Below are 16,645 nucleotides of genomic sequence, written 5' to 3' on the forward strand. Positions count from 1 at the left end.
TGTCTGTGTCCCTGGCACTGTGCTCTCTAGTGGGGGTGACAGGGAGGCCTTTGCAGCAGGAAGCTTTTGGGGATAATTCAACTTCCCCCAAACCAGGCTCCTTGATTTGTTCTAAGGCAGTGTCTGTCTCAGTATCCCCAACCATGGCCCCCTTCATGTGCAGAATTAGCGAGTAGGGTCCTAGCAGCTGGGTGCAGCCCCTCCGGGCTGAGTTCTGGAGCTCCCTGCACAGGCTCCACCCTGTTCCCCCACATCTGCCCCTGCCTGGGCCCCTCTATCAGGCACACACTGGCACGCGCACCCAGGCCTGCCTGCCACGTGGGCCTTCCCTTGCTCCAGGTCCCAACCCCCAAGCCTGTGCTGTGGCTCGCTGGGCGACAGAGCTGTGAAGGGGGGAGGCATGAGTGCATGTGAACGCTTCCCCCCTCCTCCCACCAAGGCACCAGAGCACATGGGCCTGCTGGGTGCCCCTGGGCCTGCTGGGTACCCCTCTGCCCCTCCCCTCTCAAACGTTCTTCCTTCCTCTGTCTCACTTCTGTACACACGTACTTCTAGTTCACTGGGCCTGAGGCTCCCTGGGAGAGGCACAGCCCCACAGTCCTACCCTGTAGCTTCACAAGCGCGCCAGGGTGACTTTCAGTCTGGGGACTGGCTTTTGGATCTCTGCTCTGAATTGGGTTGGTCAAGAAACGGGAAAGAGGGTTTAAAAGCAAGATAAGGGTTTGTTTAAAAGCTTTCCATTCTTATCCAAATCCTCCCCCTTCTGCTGGGGGCTAGGGTGACTTGGATGCCCCCAGTCCCTGTCTTAATCCTCTCTGCAACTACCCTAAATGAAGACAAAGGAGATGCACCCTGAGAGGGTCTCTTACTGCCTTCAGGGCTGAGGAGCCCACGGAGGACTTCGAGAGGGAAGTTACTCCTCTTCTGGATGCTGGGCGAAAGTGAAAGACAGGGAGTGGGCCTCCCGTGAGTCATGCCAGGCAGGCAGGCAGGCAGGCCCTGGGAGCCAGGGCCAGAGCTGCGGAAACGTGCAGAGGAGCGATAGCCTCAGAGAGGGGGCAGCACTGGGTGTAGGCAGGGCTTTGGATCCGCCCAGCCCCTGCTCTCTGCTGGTTTCCTGGGAATTGCCTGGGCTGCTACCGATGACCTGGAGCGTACAGGGGCTGAGGTCACCTGGACCTGCAGATTTATTCTCCAGAGCGATCTAAGCTTTCTGCCTCTCCTTTCCCGCCCAGCCTGAGTGACCTAGCATCAGAATATTCCTTGGGGAAGAGGTGAGCATGTAGCTTCTACCCCCACCAAGTTGCCCAGGGAGAAAAAAAAAAATCTCACTGAGAGAGTTTTTAAAAATACATGCAAGCAGTTATGTAAATTGTAAAATGCAGGTCTGGATTCTGTTCTGTAGCAGCAGGATTAATAGAGAAGCCCTTTTAAAAAATCAAGTTGGAGAGGGCTGAGGCACGTAACCCAATGCTAAGCAGATGCATTGAGTCCTGGGTTTGATCCCCAACACCAAAAAAGAAAAAGGAAAAGAAAGAAAGAAAGAAAGAAAGAAAGAAGGAAGGAAGGAAGGAAGGAAGGAAGGAAGGAAGGAAGGAAGGAAGGAAGAAAGAAAGAAAGAAAGAAAGAAAGAAAGAAAGAAAGAAAGAAAGAAAGAAGGAAAGAAAGAAAAATGTTAGCAAACAAAAAGAGAAAAACTAAGCACTTTAGTTATGACATCATGGAGAAATCTTATGCATCGAAGTTCTAGCCATCTGAACCTCACATATATGAGACTATTCTTTGCTCAGAGTGCTAGGGGCTCTTCAGCAATAGAGGGATAGGGTGGGGAGCAGCCCCAACCATGTTGACCAGCTTCTGGACTGGATTGGGCCTCCAGCCAGCCAGGGCTGCAAAACAGGTTTTGTGCTAATTGAGAAAGACTCCTGCAGCCAGAGCCCCACCCAGCACCTCTTCCCAGGGGTGGGGCCTCACCTACAAGCCTCTTACTTTGAAGGATTGTGAGCCTGGCCTGGGTGCTGGATTCTGAAGGCCTGGTGGGGATGCATAGGAGGTGTGGCTGTGCTGGAAATGACCCCAACACACGCACTTCCTGTGTCTGGTATGTGCTTGGAGTGTCACGGAGGAGGTATTGGCTGGATAAAGATCCTCTTGGATCTGGAAGGAGGCTTTTGTGTAGACAGATGAGCAATGAGGACTGGTGCCCCTGCCCAGTGGGCTGAGGCCTGGGTTAAGAGGGCAAAGGAGCCCTATTTGGCCTCTGTTGCCCTTTTTCCCAGCATGCCCCAGGGGATCAGGATGGATCCCAGCCTCTCTGGTCCTTCAACATGTGCCTTCGTAAAACGCGTACGTTATACAATCAAATGCAGCAGCCCTGGAGCTTAACCAGGAGGTGGTGGGACAAGAGTACCTCGGAGAGGCTGTGATCCTGCAGCCTCACCAGTGCTGCTCTGTGACATAAGGACTAGAAGGCCTTCGGGGCCTCATTCTCACACTTGTGCTGATGTCCAGGGATCCTGTGACTGATGCTGTCACTCTCTTTTTGCAGGCTCCAGGACCCTGTGGAGCATCATGATCTGGGAAGAGTAGATGAGCCCAAGAGACTTTCTGGAAGAGACAGGAGATGCCAGCTGTTCCCTCTCCCTGTGCCTGACCACATCATCCAGTATCATCAACCCCTGCTCTGCCCTCACTGGCTTCTGGACTAGGGCCAGCCTTCTAGCAGGACCTTTCCCCAGGGAATGGGCAACTGGTGAAGGAGGTCTCACTGCTGGGCTCCGTTGGTCACACCATGAACCTCCAGGCCCAGCCTAAGGCTCAGAACAAGCGGAAGCGTTGTCTCTTTGGGGACCAGGAGGCAGCTGCTAAGGAGCAGCCACCACCCCTGCAGGCTCCTCAACAGTCCATCAGAGTGAAGGAGGAGCAGTACGGTGAGCACGAGAGTCCAGCAGGCGCTGCCTCCACTTCCCAGCCCGTGGAGCTGCCCGCTCCTAACAGCCTGGCCCTGCTGAACTCTGTGGTATATGGGCCTGATCGGAACCCAACAGCCATGTTGTCCCAGCAGGTGGGCTCAGTCAAGTGGCCCAATTCTGTGATGGCCCCAGGGCGTGGCCCAGAGCATGGAGGGGGTGGGGGTGTTAGTGACAGTGGCTGGCAGCAGCAGCCAGGCCAGCCTCCACCTCATTCATGGAACCGGCTGTCCCTCTACAGTGGACACAAAGGGAACCCTCATCCCAGCGTGGGGGTCTCCACCTACTATAACCACCCCGAGGCACTGAAGCGGGAGAAAGTGGGGGGGCCACAGGTGGACCGCTATGGAAACACAGTGCGTCCCATGATGCCCCAGAAGGTGCAGTTGGAAGTGGGGCGGCCCCAGGCACCCCTGAACTCTTTCCATTCCAAGAAACCCCCAAACCAGACGCTGCCCCTGCAACCCTTCCAGTTGGCATTTGGACACCAGGTGAACCGGCAGGTCTTCCGGCAGGGCCCGCCACCCCCCAACCCTGCTGCTGCCTTCCCCCCACAGAAGCAGCAGCAGCAGCAGCAGCAGCAGCAGCAACAGCAGCAGCAGCAGCAGCAGCAGCAGCAGGCCGCCCTGCCGCAGATGCAGCTCTTCGAGAACTTCTACTCCATGCAGCAGCCACCCTCGCAGCAGCCCCAGGACTTTGGCCTGCCACCGGCTGGGCCACTGGGACAGTCCCACCTGGCTCACCACAGCATGGCTCCCTACCCCTTTCCCCACAACCCAGATATGAACCCAGAACTGCGCAAGGCCCTCCTGCAGGAGGCAGCCCCGCAGCCCATGCTACCTCAGCCCCAGATCGCCTTCCCCCGCCGATCCCGCCGCCTCTCCAAGGAGGGGATTCTGCCTCCCACCTCCCTGGATGGAGCTGGCACCCAACCCGGGCAGGAGCCCACTGGCAATCTGTTCCTACATCAGTGGCCCCTGCAGCAGCAGCCACCCAGCTCCCTAGGGCAGCCCCATCCCGAAGCTCTGGGATTCCCACTGGAACTGAGGGAGTCACAGCTGCTGGCTGATGGGGAAAGACTGGCACCCAATGGTCGGGAGCGTGAGGTTTCCGCCATGGGCAATGAGGAGGGCCTGAGGGCAGGAGGCACAGGGGACTGTGGACAGGTGCTACGGGGTGGGGTGATCCAGAGCACAAGACGAAGGCGACGGGCATCCCAAGAGGCCAATTTGCTCACCCTGGCCCAGAAGGCGGTGGAGCTTGCCTCACTGCAGAACTCAAAGGTGAGATGGGCATTGGGTGACAGACCTGGCAGGGGCAGGGGATAGCAAGTAACACTAGGCCCACAAGGGCAGCCTTTTCATTCATTAAGGCAAGCAGTGACAGCTGGTCCCGCCTCTTCCTCTCGGTCCGTATTGAACTTGAGTTGGAAGAGGCAAGTCTGGTCTCTGGAGGTAAATCCGCAGCCTAGTCACCTCCAGCTGCTGCTGCAGCCGCACGGCCTGGGGGAGGAGGGTGACAATCCAAAGGAACCAGGGGGTATGGGGGTGGCAAAGATAGTGGAATGAGACCGACATCCTTACCCTAGGTACATGTAGGATTGCACGAATGGTGTGACTCTACTTCGTGTACAACCAGAGAAGTGAAAAATTGTGTTCTATTTGTGAACTACGAACCGAAATGCATTCTGCTATCAAAGTAATTAGAACAAATAAATAAATAATTTTTTAAAAAAGGAATCAGAGTAATTGAGGAAGCTATTTATTGGTGATCTGAGCTTTGATGGTAGTTCCAGAGAACATTTTAAGAAATGTTTTTTGGGGCACACTCACAGATTGTGTGGTAATGAGAGACCCCCGAACGAAACATTCCAGGGGCTGTGGTTTTGTGTCTTTGTATTGAAGAGGTGGATGCAGCCACTTGTGCTTGGCCACAAAAGGTCAACGGGCAGGTAGTGGAACCAGAGAGTGCTGTTTTTAGAGAGGATTCTATAAAGCCTGGTGCCCATCTAACAGTGAAGAAGATTTTTTGTTGGTATTAAAGAAGATACAGAAGAATATAATTTGAGAGATTACTTTGAAAAGTATGGCAAGATTGAAACCATAGAAGTTATGGAAGATAGGCAGAGTGGGAAAAAGAGAGGATTTGCTTTTGGAACTTTTGTGTGTGTGTGGCTGGGGATTGAACCCAGGGCCTTGTGCATGCAAGGGAAGTACTCTATCAACTGAGCTAAATCCCCAGCCCAACTTTTGTAACTTTTGATGAGCATGATACAGTTGACAAAATTATTGTTTGGAAATAGCACAGTATTAATGGGCATAATTGTGAAGTGAGAAAGGCCCTTCCTAAACAAGAGATGCAGACTGCTGGATTACAAAGGGGTCATGGAGGTGGATCTGGCAACTTTACGGGTTGTGGAGGAAACTTTGGAGGTAACTTTGGAGATGGTGGAAGTAACTTTGGTGGCGGAAACTTTGGTGGAAAAGGAGGCTGTGGTGATGGAGGTGGTGGCAGCAGAGGTAGTTATGGAGGAGGTGATGGTGGATATAATGAATTTGGAGGTGATGGTGGCAACTAGGATGGTAGTCCTGGTTATTCTAGAAGAGGAGGCTATGGTGGTGGTGGACCAGAGTATGGAACCAAGGTGGTGGATGTGGTGGTAGATATGATGTTTATAATGAAGGAGGAAATTTTGGTGGTGGTAACTATGGTGGTGGTGGGAACTATAATGATTTTGGAAATTACGGTGGACAAAAGAAATCAAATTATGGTCCCATGAAGGGGAGAAGTTTTGGTGAAAGAAGTTCTGGCAGTTCCTGTGATGGTGGTTATGGAGCTAGTGGTGGAAGTGGTGGATATAGTAGCAGAAGGTTTTAAAAACAGGAGAAGAGGGCTACAGTTCTTAGCAGGAGAGAGAGCCAGGAGGAGTTGTCAGGAAAGTTCCAGGTTACTTTGAGACAGTCGTCCCAAATGCATTAAAAGAATTGAAAAGATCTGCCACAGAAGGAATGATAATCCATAGTCAGAAAAGTTACTGTAGCTTAGACAGGAAACCCTTCTTGTTCAGGACTGTCATAGCCACAGTTTGCAAAAAGTGCAGCTATTGATTAATGCAATGCAGTGTTAATTAGATGTACATTCCTGAGGTCTTTTAATCGATTGTAACTTTGCCCTTTTTCATATCAGGTATATTTCCCTATAAATTGTAGTAGTGGTACCAGGAATAAAGAATTAAGGAATTTTTAACTTAAAAAAAAAAAAAGACATGCAAATGATCCCTACATAAGAATTCATACCTGAAGGGAAGCAGAGGTTTATATACATGGAGGATTGGAGAAGGAGGTGAGACCATTTCCAGGTCCAGTGTGCTAAAAGACAAGAATGTGATGGTGCTTACATGCTGATTGTAACTGTCAAATTTCATTTAAAATAGGTTCATTTGCTTTTTATAAATTATACTACAATAAAGTTGATTTTTAAAAAAAAAACCTAAAGACAATAACAATAAAGACGAAGAGTGAATAGAATTTGAGCACACACACATGTTATGCTTGGAGTATTTCTTTCTTTCTCTGTCTCTGTCTCTCTCTCTCTCTTTTTTAACCTGATCACACATAATTTATCATCAAATCCAATGAGAAGGGTGTTGTCTTCTTTCCCTATTTCTTACCTTGAAATGCTGAGCCCAAAGTGGGATTTCCCAAGGTCATGTAGCTGGAATAGAGGTCTAGTATCTGACCCCAAAGCCAGTGTTGGCCCCTTCTTTCACTAGAGGCCTCAACCACCAAATGCCTCAAGGCCTGAGAAGTAGAAGGCTGCAGAATTTGCCCTGTGTTTAGGGACAGCCAAACTTCACTCCTGCCAGCTTACCTGTGGAAAAGTAGATGCAAAGACCACCCCTTGTGCATGCCTATAATCTCAGCTGTTTGAAAGGCTGACACAGAAGGATGGCAAGTTCAAAGCCAGCCTGGCCAATTTAGTGAGAACCTGCCTCAAAAAAAATTAAAAAAAAAAAAAAAGAAAAAGAAAATAAAACGAAAAATATGGTGGGGAGGTGCAGCAGGAGGCACTGGAGATGTAGCTCAGTGGTAGAAAGTCCCTGGCTTCAATTCCCAGTATAGAAACCAAACAAAACAAAACCATCCCTAACGTTGGACACAGTGGCAGACTCCTGTAATCCTATAGGCTTGGAAGGCTGAGGCAGGAGGATCACAAGTTCAAAGCCAGCCTCAGCAAAAGTGAGACACTAAGTGACTCAGTAAGAGAAAATAGGGTTGGGGATGTGGCTCAGTGATCGAGTGCCCTGAGTTCAGTCCCTGGTACCAAAAAAAAAAAAAAAAAAGAAAAGAAAAATCATCCCTTACTTGGGTTCCTTACTTCGTTTTGCAGAGATGTGTTTTTAATAGTTAGATGCTAAGGGGCTGAGACTGTAGCTCATGGTAAGCGCTTGCTTAGCATGTGTGAGGCGCTGGGTTCAAGTCTCAGCAACACATATAAATAAACGAATGAAATAAAGGTCCATACATCTAAAAAAATTTTAAAAAAATATTTAGATGCAAAGTTGGGTGCCATCCTCTGCTGGCCACTTGCAGCCTGAGATGGCTGTCTGAGGCCCCCTGCTGCAGGCCAGGACAACAGGACCTTCCTGACAGCGAGGTTATGCAGAATATTTAAATGTAGTGAGAAGAGAGTATCATGAAAAAGCCAGGTTGTCAAAGACCAGTGAGAGTCATTGTGAGTGTAAATCAGGACTGATCTTCTGAACCTCACTTCTATTCCTGTCCCCTCTTCTTCAGGATGCCAACGGCTCAGAGGAAAAGCGGAAAAGCGTACTGACCTCAACTACCAAGTGTGGGGTCGAGTTTTCTGAGGCTTCCTTAGCTGCCAAACGATTGCGAGAAGACAGCGGGATGGTACCCCTCATCATCCCAGTATCTGTGCCTGTGCGAGCTGTGGACCCAACTGAGGTAGCCCAGGCTGGAGGTGTAGCCGAGGATGGCAAGGGTTCTGAACAGAACCCCACTGAGCACAAGCCATCAGTCATTGTCACCCGCAGGCGGTCCACCCGCAACCCTGGGATGGATGCTCCAGCTCAGGTATGAGGCTTCTGGATATTGCTTGAGTGCTCCTGGGGGTACAGGACCCTACCTGAAGCAGAGAACATGGCGGTATTGGAGGGCTTCGAGGGACCTGTGGAGATACTGTTTTCTAAGTCAAACTTCTGGACGGTGTACATACAGGGATTTAGATAGCTTCATACGTGAAATTGAAATTGGGAAAATCTAGGATGTGTGAGTTTTTGTTTTTCGTTTTTGCTTCAGATCAGCAAATTTTGACTGGCCCCTACTGTGGGTCAAGGCTCATGCCAAGTTTTGGGATAGAGAGATGTTTGCTTATTCTAAGTATTTTGAAATCTCCCATTAAAATTGAGGTTTTGTTTCTTCTTTTACTTCTGTTATTATTTGTGTGATGTATTTTGATGCAGTATTATTAGGTGCATTCTCATCTAGACATTCTCATCTAGACATCGTTATTATCATGAAAGTTTTATTTTTATCTTTAGTAATATTTTGCCTTTAAAATCTATGTGGACAGCTAGTTTTCTTTTGGTTAGTGTCTACAGGGTGTATCTTTACCTTAATTTCTAATTATTATTATTATTATTGTAGTTGTAGATGCATACCTTTATTTTATTTATTTATCTTTATGTGGTGCTGAGGATTGAACCCAGGGCCTCACACATGCTAGGCAAGCACTCTACCACTGTGCTACAACCCCAGCCCCTACCTTAGTCTTTTCTTTATCCTTGACTTAAGGATAAATTTAGATCTCTTTCTTCATTCAGTCTGTTTATTTACTGTCTCCCCACCTTGTTTTTCAAGTAGTATACAATGGGGTTTGTTATTTTCTAGTCTCATAACTTTTGTCCTTTAATTAGAACATAGGTATAGTATAGTATAGTTCCTATTTATTTATTTACCAATAAAGTTGTATATATACTGTATAACATGATGTTTTGATGTAAGTATATATCAAATGGCTAAATCAGGCTAATTATCATATTCATTAGCTCACATACTTATTGTGTTTTTTTTTATGCTGAGAACATTTAAAATCTACTCTCGTAGCAATTTCCAAGTACATGATGCAGTATTATTAGTGACAGTCACCATGTCGTATAGTAGATCTACTGAATTTACTCCTGCTGTCTGAAGAACTCCTGAAGTTGTTTCCTTTGATCAACATCTCCCCTAAGCCTCAGCCCTTGGTAACCACCATTCTACTGTCTGACACTTTTTTAGCTTGCACTGATAGCTTGCGCTTCCTGTATGTACTGATATATGCGGTTTGTCATCTGCCGTCTACTGTTAGCTTTCTGTTTATCCCTGCCTTTCCTATGCTCTGTTCCTCCCCCAACCTCCCTTGGATTGATCAGGGTTGTTATTCTATTTTTCGGCTTTGTTAATTTGGTATATGCGTAATTATTTCTCTTTTAGTGAAATAATTAGCAGATTTCTTCCCTGAATTTCTTTTTTTTTTAATATTTTTTTTAGTTATAGATGGACACAATATCTTTATTTTGTTTTTTTATTTTTATGTGGTGTTGAGGATCAAACCCAGTGTCTCATACATGCTAGGCAAGCGCTCTGCCACTGAGCCACAACCCCAGCTCTTCCCTGAATTTCTACTGTAGAACTAAGTCCTACAGAAAGGGATTTGATTTTCTCAACTCTGAAGAACAATATGTGATGAGTACCATCCTAGATGCTTAGGAGTGATGTTCACTTACAATCTATAGTGAATGCCTTATGACACTGAGGCTTAATTCCCTGATTGAGAACAATACTTGAGATTAAAACCTGTCTGCCACTTTTTTGGTGGATTTCAATAAGTCAAGGATGCTTTTTTTGGGGGGAGGGTACCTGAGATTGAACTCAGGGCCACTCAACCACTGAGCCACATCCCTAGCCCTATTTTGTATTTTATTAGAGACAGGGTCTCACCGATTTGCTTAGCATCTCGCTACATTGCTGAGGCTGGCTTTGAACTCGCAACAAGGATACTTTTTTAATTACTAGATTTCCATTTGGTTCATTTTTACAGTTTCTAGTTCTGTGATGAAATTCTTGAGCTTACCTTTTATTTTGTTGCAGAAATTTAGTCTAGTCTCCTTTAATTTTATGTCTGATAACGCCATTCATGTTGTTCTGTTTCTATTAATCTTTTATTTCTTCTTTTTACATTCCATCTTGCTTTCTTGTGTATCAGGTTATTTTTTATTGAATGTCAAGTATATGAGTCCATTTTCTGTTGGTATAACAAAATACTTGAAACTGGGCACTTGTAAAGAAAAAAATAAAAGGTTTATTTAGCTCACAGTTTTAGAGGCTTAAAGCCCAAGGTTGGGCAGCCCCATCTGTTCAGCCTCTGGTGAGGGGCTTGACTGCATCACAGCATGATAGATGGCATCATGGTGGAGGCATGTGCAAGAGGAAGAGAGCAGTCCCATAGTGAGATGGGAAGCAAGAGCGATTCAGGGGAAGGCCTGCTCTTTTAGAACAACTTGCACTTAAAAGAACTAACTCATTCTGCAAGACCAGCGTATCTTTTCCAATAGTAATGCTCCTATGGCACAGTTACCTTGCATTAGGCCCTATCTCTTAAAGCTTGCACCTCTTCAACACTGCCACACTGGAGACCAAGCCTCTAGCATATGAACCCTTGAGAGACAAACTATATCCAAACCCTAAACTCAGACATTGTATAAAGAAAATCGTTGAATGTCTGAGAAGTGTGGCTTTATTCCACAAGACTTCCCCTCCCCGCTTTCCCTGTAACGGCTTCTTTCCCAGAGCTAGGTTGGGACTGTGTGAAGGCTGGTTCCAGGAGCTTTGCACCAGCCCCTAATATAAAGCTACTTGTAATACTGGCTTCTTCCCCATGGTCCTAGTACTGGGTATCCTGAACTGATAACTAACTCCAATACATTTTTTTCCCTGTAAAAATTTAAATCTCTTTCTTCATTCAGTATGTTTATTTACTGTCTCCCCACCTTAGACAACATTTTAAAGCCTTCTATAACATCACCCCATCTTCCAGAGCAACTCATCTTTTTTTTTTTAATTTTTAACTTTTTGTTGTTGTAGGTGGACCCAATACCTTTATTTATTTTATTTTTATGAGGCTTGAACCCAGTGCCTCATGTATGCTAGGCAAGCACTCTCCCACTGAGCTACAACACCAGCCCTAGAATAACTCACTTTTAATGGCCATTTTGTATCATAGATAAAAAACTGACTGCATGGCCAAGTTCTGAACTGACCTGAGAAAAATAATGTGTATGTGTCTGTGTGTCTGTTTCCCACCAATTCCCCCCAAATGTGAATCAATCTCTCCCTCTCCCCAGCCCCCCGCAATGTGTTGAAGTAATTAAAAGACTTTGGATAATAATGCTTTCCTCTTCCAAAGACAGGTAGTCTTTGGAAGACAGATAGCAAAGGGCATTAGCAATCCTGAATCATTTTTATTTTATAAGAGATTGAAATGGGATTATTTGAAGCTTGGCTTTTCCAAGACTAGCCTGTTTCTGATTCTCCTTTATTCTGAGACATAGCTATGTGCAGTCCTAATCTGAAGCCTGGATGTTTACGAGGCTCTCCTCCCGTGGCAGGCCCTAAACTCCAGTTTTTATTCTGTTATCTCCTTCTCCTTCTCCTTCTCCTTCTCCTTCTCCTTCTCCTTCTCCTTCTTCTCCTTCTCCTTCTCCTTTTCCTTTTCCTTCTCCTTCTCCTCCTTCTCCTTCTCCTCCTTCTCCTTCTCCTTCTCCTTCTCTCTCCTTCTCCTTCTCCTTCTCCTTCTTCTTCCTGCAGATTGAACCCAGGGGCACTCAATCACTGAGCCACATCCCCAGCCCTTTCTAATATTTGATTCAGAGACAGGGTCTCCCTGAGTTGCTTAGGGCCTCGCTAATTTGCTGAGGGCTGGCTTTGAAATCGCCATCTTTTGCCTCAGCCTCCTGAGTTGCTAGGATCACAGGCATGTGTCACTGTGTCTGGCTCTGTTAGCCTTTTTTTTTTTTTTTTTTTTAGTTGCAGATGGACACAATACCTTTATTTCATTTACTAATTTGTATGTGGTGCTGAGGATGGAACCCAGTGCCTCATACTTGTGAGGCAAGCGTTCTGCCACTGAGCCACAATTCCAGCCCCTCTGTTAGCTTTTTGAATTGAATTTGTTAACAGGTTTGTTCGGTTTCTTAGCCTCTTGGTTGCTTCTTCACTAATGGCATCCACCTGTAGGGAAAAGGCAGCCCTGTTCCTTCATACCTGTGTTAGGCAGGCACTTACTGTTCCCATGTTTAAAAATGAAGATATATATATAGAGAGAATGTGTAATTTCAAGTGGCAAATAAAGGTGATAGATCCCAATCCAATGAGTCCAGTTCCACAGTCTGGACCCTCCACTGCTGTACTCTTCTGCCCTATCACATACTTTACAATACGGGTTAGGAATTATGGCCTGGGGCTAACCCAGAGCTAAGAATGGTTTCCACCGGATTATTTAAAAGAGAGAGGAAGGAAGAAAGAAGAATATGTTAACAGAGACTGCATGTGGCCCACAAAGCCTAAGATATTTACTCTGGGTCCTTTTTCCAGGAGAAGTTTGACCTCTGCTCCAGAGGGGGGACAGTGAGGAAGTCTATTGGATCTGCCCCCCTCTTCAGGCATGCCCTGGGGGATGTGGTGGGTAGACAGTTCTCAAAGTGAGACTGGCAGGCTATGTCAAGGCTTCAGTTTTCCTGTTTTCTTCTCCAGGCTGAGGACCTGAATACCAAGTTGGAGGGGGAGACTTCGGTAAGGAAACCAAAGCAGCGACCCAGGCCGGAGCCCCTGATCATCCCCACCAAGGCGGGCACTTTCATCGCTCCTTCTGTCTACTCCAACATCACCCCATACCAGAGCCACCTGCGCTCTCCTGTCCGCCTGGCTGATCATCCCTCTGAGCGGAGCTTTGAGCTGCCCCCTTACACACCACCCCCCATCCTTAGCCCCGTGCGGGAAGGCTCTGGCCTCTACTTCAATGCCATCATATCAACCAGTAGCATCCCAGCCCCTCCTCCCATCACGCCAAAGAGTGCCCACCGCACCCTGCTCCGGTCTAGTAAGTGACTGTGCTAAATCACCCCCTTGGTGGCCATGCAGTGGGGAATGTTGGGGGAAGGACTCTGGGCAGGGAGGCAGTTCAGCCTATGGGGCTGCTGGGGATTGAGCTGGAGGCTGTGGGAGAAGGGATTTACTCTCTCCTCTGAGAAAGAGAAGGAGGTTGTCCTGTTACATGAACAAGGGGTGGGGGTTGGGGAGTAGGTCATTTCCATGGTTTGGATTCAGTTCCCAGTTCTACCATTGACGATTACAGCTCTTTGTGCAAGTCATTTAAACATCCTGGGTCTTGGGTACTTCTGCATTAAAATGGGAATTAATAGTACTTTGTTAATGATGAAATTGCCAATATTCAGCTGTTTTGGGATCCACCAATAGCAGTTTCTTATGATTCATCCTAATGGCTATCTCCTAGGGTTGTGGTGAGGATCAGATGCGTTAGCATGGGTAAAACCCATGGTTATTGAGTTTGTTTGCAATAATATTTGGAAGATCTGGTCTCCTTTGCTCTTAAGTATTTATTTCTGCCAAGAGTAGACATTTTGGAAAACTTTGGCTGGCCTGCGTGGTGTGTCACTGATAGGTGTATCCTACAGAGGAATCCATTTCCTCTTAAAAAAAAAAAAAAAAGATAATTCTCTCCCTTAGAGTGGGCGGAGAGGATTAAGTGGGAATAGTACCTTGATGCCTTCACCCATTTAACCTGAAATGGATTTCACCCATGGTGTAGCTCTCTGGTGCCCCCTGGTGTCTATGGGTGAGAAGCAGCTTGCCCCACTTCCCCGGGAAGTTTCTCTGCCCCTCTGGGTTTTGCAGAAAGTCACTGTTGAGAGTGCCACAGTCTTGGCAGTCAAGAAGAGGTCAGGTTGTCCACAAGTTTTACAGAGCACTTGGGTGTAAGGCCTTGAACTGGGTTCCAAGTTTTACAGAGCACTTGGGTGTAAGGCCTTGAACTGGGTTCCTGTGATGGTTCCAAGAACGTATGGGACACCATGACCTTAGAGTGCAGGATTATTAGGGAGTTGACATGAAAGCCCAGGAGACAGAAAAGCAGAGGTTTCTGACAGTGTAAGAGCAGCAGCCAGTGAGTGAAGCTGACACTGAGCTCCAGGTCTGCAGAGGCTTGGTAAGGTGAAGAAAGCAATCGGGAGGGGGTGGGGCTAGAGCTGAGCTTGAACTCTGGAGGGGGAGGGGCAGGGAGGGGCACACAAGGCAGAGCAAATGACTGTGGCTAGACTTATGGTGGGGCTGTGCAGAGAGTGAGGGGCCACAAGGTAAGCAGGCTGCTAGAATTGAGGGTCCAGGCAAGGGGCTAATGGGAGATATAGACGGAAGAGAAGCTGCCTTGAGCCCTGCAGAGCTGACGATTACAGGTTTTATTTCATGTTGCATGGTTTTTTGTTTTTTGTTTTTTGCTCGCTCGTGCTCTCTCTGTCTCTCTCTCTCTCTGAGCAAGGGTGTGTTTTGATCCAAAACCTTAAGGAAATTAGCTTGGAAGAAACTGAGGCAGAAAATCCAGAAAGGGAGTGAGAAGATAATTTTAAAGCCGCGATCCTCTTTACCACCTCTCTAGCATGCCCAAAGTTTCAGCTTCTTTACTAGAAAACCATAGTTTGATGTCGAAGTTACTCTGTAGTGTGGGAGCTCCTGAAAACAGGAACTTGGCATGCATAGTGTGCTAGTAGTAGGGGTAACAATACTAGCTCCTGTTTACTGAGTGCCAGGCTCTCTGCATTGTTTCATTCAATCTTCACCTTAATTCTAGGACATAGAAATAGCCCCTTTTCTGCAGGTGTGCAAAATGAGGTCCCCAAAAGTTTAGTAAAAGGGCCAACTCATCACATTTAGCAGGCTGCACTCAGGACTCAAGGTGCCTGAGTTTGAAGTGAATTCATTGAATCAGTGCTGTGACTCCTTTGTATGCAGGGCAGCCACCCAGGGCTCTGGTGTTTTGCTGAAGGGAAGAGGGCGCCACTTATCAACCTACTCTTTGTCCCATAGACAGCTCTGAAGTCACCCCACCTGTGCTTTCTGTGATGGGGGAGGCCACCCCAGTGAGCATCGAGCCGTAAGTATAGCCCGGCCTTGGGCCCCTGGTGTGAGGGTGGCCAGGTGGGCCCAGTGCATGTAGGGGGGCTCTGGGAGCAAGAGGAGAGTTTGGTGGGATCTCTAGAGGGCCAAGCACCACTTGGGCTTTTGCAATTGGCCCTGGGCTGTTCTCCCCCTGCTTTTGTGTGGAAGTAGCAAAGAAAGGAAGAGTCTAGCTCAGCTTGAGTTTGTTTCTGGAGCGCTGGACAGGAGTCCAGGAGACTCTTCCTGTCTGCCAACATGGAGCAGTTTCTCCCCTTCCGGGCCTCTCTCACTTGCCCTCCTGGTTGTAGCAGGTGCCAGGCTGTCATCACAGTCTACCAGAAACTAGGTTTCCTACACCCAGCTGAAGCCTGGCTGCACTCCATCTCTGTCAGCTGCTGTCTTCTTCCCATCCCCAGGGAGAAAGTCAGGTTCCCTGTTCCCATGTGGTGAGGCCTAACTCCATGCCCTGTTCACCCTGCAGACGGATCAACGTGGGCACCCGGTTCCAAGCGGAAATCCCCTTGATGAGGGACCGTGCCCTGGCAGCTTCAGACCCCCACAAGGCTGACTTGGTGTGGCAGCCCTGGGAGCACCTAGAGAGCAGCCAGGAGAAGCAGAGGCAAGGTGAGGAGGGACCCAGGAGTAAACAGGCTGAGGCAGGTTGGTGGGCAGATAGGCATAGGCCAGGCCTGGTCAGGCCCGGCCCTGAGCATGATTTCCTCTCCTCCTCACCTTCCATGAATCCAGTGGAAGACCTACTGACGGCTGCCTGCTCCAGCATTTTCCCTGGTGCTGGCACCAACCAGGAACTGGCCCTGCATTATCTTCACGAGTCCAAGGGAGATATCCTGGTAAGATACACCATTGGCCCAGGGAGGTCCCTCAGGGAGGTTGGCACGGATCTGAGTCTGCTGCCCAGAGGCAGGGTCTTCTGGAATGCTGATTTGAGGCAAGCAGGAGGCTCTGGTTGAGGAATCAGTGGTAGGGGCCTGGATCAAGGCACCACCATTTCCAAATTCAAGATTTGGGTGTGCAGTCCATCCCAATCCCCTGATTCTAGGCTAGTGGGTTCCCACTGTCAGACAGAACTGTCTCTGAGGGCCTTCTCGATCCTGTTGCCTGCCTTGGGAGCCACAGTTCTCTTAAAAGGTCCTAAGGAGCCCCACCTCCACGACCTTACCACCCTCTCACATCTCTTGCCCCTCCACGGTTAAGGGGGACAAGAATAAGCCCCACCCACGCTTATTCTTATAAAAGACCTCAGGTGGCCTTTTACATTTTTCCAGGCCTAGGATTCTTAGTCCACCACTGAGACTGCCACCAGGGCCCTGACTGTAAACTCACTTCCCTTCCAGGAGACGCTGAATAAGCTGCTATTGAAGAAGCCCCTGCGGCCCCACAACCACCCACTGGCAACTTATCACTACACAGGTGGGCTCCACT

General features: G+C 48.0%; 1 protein-coding gene and 1 pseudogene across 3 annotated transcripts in view; both read left to right on the forward strand.

Moving 5' to 3' along the window:
• The window catches only part of Mideas (mitotic deacetylase associated SANT domain protein), a 66,664-nt gene that overhangs the window by 40,042 nt on the left and 9,977 nt on the right, over nucleotides 1–16,645 (forward strand). For all 3 annotated transcript variants that reach the window (XM_026401024.2, XM_026401043.2, XM_026401035.2), the window contains exons 2-8: nucleotides 2,549–4,252; nucleotides 7,766–8,065; nucleotides 12,785–13,130; nucleotides 15,131–15,197; nucleotides 15,684–15,826; nucleotides 15,950–16,053; nucleotides 16,558–16,633. In XM_026401024.2, coding sequence (XP_026256809.2) covers nucleotides 2,792–4,252; nucleotides 7,766–8,065; nucleotides 12,785–13,130; nucleotides 15,131–15,197; nucleotides 15,684–15,826; nucleotides 15,950–16,053; nucleotides 16,558–16,633 — 2,497 coding nt within the window. In that variant the 5' untranslated portion in view covers nucleotides 2,549–2,791. The remainder of the gene's footprint in view (nucleotides 1–2,548; nucleotides 4,253–7,765; nucleotides 8,066–12,784; nucleotides 13,131–15,130; nucleotides 15,198–15,683; nucleotides 15,827–15,949; nucleotides 16,054–16,557; nucleotides 16,634–16,645) is intronic.
• On the forward strand, nucleotides 4,721–5,846 carry LOC113192406 (heterogeneous nuclear ribonucleoprotein A3 pseudogene; annotated as a pseudogene).

The sequence above is a fragment of the Urocitellus parryii genome, chromosome 6 (genome assembly GCF_045843805.1).
Source record: "Urocitellus parryii isolate mUroPar1 chromosome 6, mUroPar1.hap1, whole genome shotgun sequence".
In the NCBI taxonomy this organism is placed as follows: domain Eukaryota; kingdom Metazoa; phylum Chordata; class Mammalia; order Rodentia; family Sciuridae; genus Urocitellus; species Urocitellus parryii.